The following is a 4,689-nucleotide window of genomic DNA, read 5'->3' on the forward strand; positions in this document are numbered from 1 at the left end:
TCAGGATCTGTAGAAGGGGGCTGATGGTTTGCATCTTGGTTTGCATCTCTTCTGAGATAAAGTGAAGCTGTGAAGCTTGTCCATTGCTTACTTGCCAGTGGCTATGGGATGTGGATATCACTATACCTTTGAATAGATGTAAATGTTACATCATTGAATATTTCAGGAAGAATATGCTTAGTGAAAAGAATGGAAATGTTTGGAATCAATTGTGCACTACATATAGCCGTTTCTTTCTTCTGCATGACTAGTAAATAGGCAACATATCTCAAAAGTTGGAGTCGTAGAGGTTTTGTAAACTCTAGTTTGCTCTTCCTGAGTGCACCAACTTCAAACTCTGTTTACAAAGAAAATTCTCCTCTACCTCCTCCCCTCCCCACCCCTCTCCTTACCTTTTCCCCTCCCCTCCTCTCTTTCATCCCCCCCCTTCCTACTGGTCCTTACTTCCTCTCCTTCCCTCCACTTGCCTCCCCTTTCTATCCATTTTTCCACTCCCATCCCTCCCTTCCTGTTCTCTTCTCCCCCTCCCTTTCTCTTCTTTTCTCCTTATTTGCTTCCCATCTCTCTTTTTCCCTTCCTTTGCCTCCTCTCTCTCTCTTTCTCTCTCTCTCTCTTTGTGGGGAGATAGAGTCATACCCGATGGTGCTCAAATTTTATTTTTGTCTTTGTGTATCACTCCTGCGGACCATACTCAGCGTTATATATCCAACAAGGGTTTATTGACTGCTTGGCAAGTACCTTGATTCCTGCACTATTTCTCCAGCTTCAGCATCTTCCAAAGTAGATAGACAGTGACTTTGTCTATCTGTGGAGGAAAGAGCCCTTATTAGCTACAAACCCTTCAAACACTAATAGGCCTATCATAATCTCACAATACCCCTATGCTCCTTAGAGACTAATGATAAATTGAAGTTTCCAATCACCTTCCTGGACTTAGGATGCCAGTAACAGTCTAACTAAAAATCAGAGGTTCTCACAAACTTCATTCTTGTGTATAATTTGTTGCTAGAGTATGTCATACAACTAAGAAAAAGAACAAAAATTTTACTTAATTACAACCTAATAAAACACAACCTAAAACTTCCTTCCAATGAGAAATCTATCTAGATCATTTTGGAATCATTTTGTCTCCAAGTTTGTAATGTAATTATGTTAGTGAAGATGTTTAGAGGATTAGATCATCAACTGTACTCAATTAGAAACACTATAAATGTTTTGAATCTGTTTATAGTAAGCTTAAAAATCATGATTTTAATTCTGCTTCTTTCCGATACAATTCGCTGACAAGCTGAAATTGCCAAAACCAAGTTCATTATACTTTTTTACTTTATTATTGATCTATTGTATCTTATTAAGAGATACACTAGTGACTGTAACTACACTTTTTTTGATTACCCTTCTTGAGTTATATGAACACTTAAAGAATTCTGCTACTGGCATTTTTGGCATCATTCAACTATAGTGAGTTTTAGACCCAGAGATGGGAAATCAATCAATCAAAATCACATAGCTATGAGCAACAAAGCTTAACTTCAGTTCCTATTGTCTCCAGAAAATTATATTATTTCCCTATATGCTAATCTATACGCTAATCTCTTAATTTTATGGAGACCAAAACAGACAGAAATAAGTATAGGCTTTTACTTCATCCATTTTGCAAATCACAAACATCATTCCATTTCACAGTTTAGCTTGAGGGAAGGGGTATTAAAGTAAAATATTCTTGCTGGTCAACAATTTCTCAAGTTTTCAGTTCACATGACTGCAGTTCTATTTAGAGACATCTAAGAAACATCTCAATGTCCTTTAAACATGAATTGCTGAATACTTCCCCCAAAATACACTTTTTAGAATAGATTTCAGTTAAAGAGTCTCATATTATTTAGTCTTTTGCATTTTCTTTGATTTCTAATTTACTATCATTGTAGTTGAGGTAAAAATGTTACACTAACGTTAATGTTTGATTTTGGTATAGAAAGTCATTGTTGGGGTCTTCTCTCGGCCTCTGTTCAGCACGCTCCCTCGTCCAGCAAGGGGCTGCCACTCAGAGTCCTGAGGACAGGGCCGAGCTTCCCTGCAGCTAAGGGGAGGGGTCCGGGGAAAAGAGCAAACCTTGCCACCGCCTTTTCTAAGAAATAAGAAATAAGCACATGAGCATGGCGGTGGGCCCATAAAGCAGTTCTGATTTATTGAGCAAACAGTGAAGCTTATATATGCCTGAGTATTCGCCGGCAGTCACATAGTCACAGTGGTTAGAAGAAATATGCATTCCATCTCAATTCTATAGATAGGATTACATTGTTTCATTACAGTTATATAGATAGGATTACATCATTCCTTTGTGATCATAATGGATAGGCTGTCACCCACACAGCCGCCAGTTACATCCTGTCCTAGGGTCCTGTCCCACAGCAGCATTGACCTGTGATTGTAAATATACATTGCAACAGGCCTCCTGAGTGGTCTAGGAACATCTTCCCAGGCCCTAGCCCAGGGATTAATGTGACATCTCAAAGCTGACCAAAAGGGCCCTTTCTCCCAACAAATTATTATACCTTGTCACTGTCACTGTCATCCTGCTGCTCATCGATTTGCTCGAGTGGGCACCAGTAACATCTCCATTGTGAGACTTATTATTACTGTTTTTGGCATATAGAATATGCCACGGGTAGCTTGCCAGGCTCTGCTATGGGGCAAGATACTCTCAGTAGCTTGCTGGGCTCTCCAAGAGGGACGGAAAAATCAAATCCGGGTTGACCGTGTGCAAGGCAAATGCTCTACCCACAGGGCTATCACTTCAGCCCATTATACCTCTGTCATTTCCAAAATACTGAATACCTTCTACAATTGTCCTTAAATCACTTTTGATCGACATCTTTCTTCTCTACTCTTACACTACTCTCCCCCCCATTTGGTATAATGCCTATGAAATATTTCCATGGGAACCTATAGAATGACAAAGAAATAAACATGATTTAGTGGCAGAGATAAAAGACAGTTATAAATTGATGGCTGTTTGACTAGCATCAAATTCCTTTAAATTAAAAAAATAATTAATTGAATTAAAAATAAAATTAATAATCATTTATAGAAGACAGAGTTGATAACTTCAAGTCTAAGCCTAAATATAAAAACTAGAAAATGGTTTTATAGCTATTGATATATCATGGGAGAATGAAAATAAACTGTTAAAAGAATCAAACATAATATATATTTTTAATAGCATTAAGAGAGGGAAACGTGAGAAAGAAAATTTAGTAAGGAATGGAAATTGAAAAAAATATGTTAATTTCTAAATGCAATCGTTTTAAATTAAAAACAAAATATTTCTGCTTCAGTATAATGATTGTTAGTGTATAGCAGTCTTTGGTTGAGTTATTTTGGGCATAGAAAAGCCTAAAGTACTCTTACCATAGAGGATATTATAAGGAAACCACACATTCGAAAATAGTTTGTTCATAAATGAGCACTAGCAAAATAACTAGTTCAGAGTCTTTGAAAAAATGAAGAATTTAAGGAATCGTTCCCGTATCTTCTTAGTCTTTACCCCATAAACAATAGGATTGACCATGGGTGGGAGAAGAATATAGATATTAGCTACAAAAATGTGAAGCTGGGGAGCCACATGGTGCCCAAACCTGTGGGTAAGAAAAGAGAAGAAGGCTGCAGTATATGACACTAATATAACACAAACATGGGAACCACAGGTGCCCAGAGTTTTGAGTCGGGCATCTTTGGATGGCATTTGGAAGACTGTGTGTAGTATGAGAACATAAGAATAAATGATCAATATGAAGTCTATTCCTCCTGTAAGGAAGGCAACAATGAGACTATAGGCCCTGAGAATTCTTGTCTCTGCACAGGCTATCTTGATGAGAGCCATGAATTCACAGTAGGTGTGGGAAATGATATTGGTTCTGCAGTAGGGAAGCCAACGAAGCACAAAAGGGTGAGGCATGAGGAGGAGAGTGCCCCGGATTACAATTGCTAGTCCCATTCCCATAATTACAGAGTTTGTCAATATAGCAGAGTGTCTTAGTGGGTTGCAGATGGCTATATAACGATCAAAAGCCATGGCCAGGAAGAAACCAGACTCCATGGTAGAACAAGCATGAATCAGGAACACCTGAGTGAGACAAGCTTCAGCTTGAATCTTTCCATCTTGGAACCAGAAAAGACTGAGAAGTTTAGGCACTGTTGTTGTACACAGAATCAGGTCAGCCACAGCCACCATACAGAGAAAAAGGTACATGGGTTCATGGAGACTGGAGTCAGTCTTGATGATAAAAAGTAGAGAGAAGTTTCCCAATAAGGCCAAAACATAGGCCATAAAAAAGGGGATGGAGATCCAGATATGGGCAGCCTCCAAGCCAGGAATGCCAGTGAGAATAAAGGTTGATGGATGGACATCAGTCTTATTATATGTCAACATAACAAGTGTCAAGCGCCTTAACTTTCTTTTCCAGGATTTTATTCTAAAGCAAGAAAGAACAATATCAATGTTGAAACCTCTGAAAAGTTACATATAACGTAGGAATTTTATGTTATGGAGCAATTAAGATATAGGGAAATATTTAGAAATTATTCCCTCATTTGAAAATACTACTTCAGATTTATTCAATGTGGCTTATTCAAATGTGTTAAATGAGAAGAATTGTATAAAAATCTCAAATCTTTGTTCAGAAGGAA

The 4,689-nt window shown here is 38.0% G+C and overlaps 1 protein-coding gene across 1 annotated transcript; it reads right to left on the reverse strand.

Moving 5' to 3' along the window:
- Nucleotides 1-3,481: 3,481 nt before the first annotated feature.
- LOC101555938 (olfactory receptor 52P1-like) lies at nucleotides 3,482-4,456 on the reverse strand. Its single transcript, XM_012934923.2, has one exon. The coding sequence runs from the start codon at nucleotides 4,430-4,432 to the stop codon at nucleotides 3,482-3,484; it is 951 nt and encodes a 316-aa protein (XP_012790377.1). The 5' UTR covers nucleotides 4,433-4,456.
- Nucleotides 4,457-4,689: the final 233 nt, after the last annotated feature.

This window comes from Sorex araneus, chromosome 6 (assembly GCF_027595985.1).
Source record: "Sorex araneus isolate mSorAra2 chromosome 6, mSorAra2.pri, whole genome shotgun sequence".
NCBI classification, from domain to species: domain Eukaryota; kingdom Metazoa; phylum Chordata; class Mammalia; order Eulipotyphla; family Soricidae; genus Sorex; species Sorex araneus.

Excerpts from the sequence above, each read along its gene's own strand:
- LOC101555938 (XM_012934923.2), bottom strand. The coding sequence starts at position 4,432 with ATGTTGACATATAATAAGACTGATGTCCATCCATCAACCTTTATTCTC.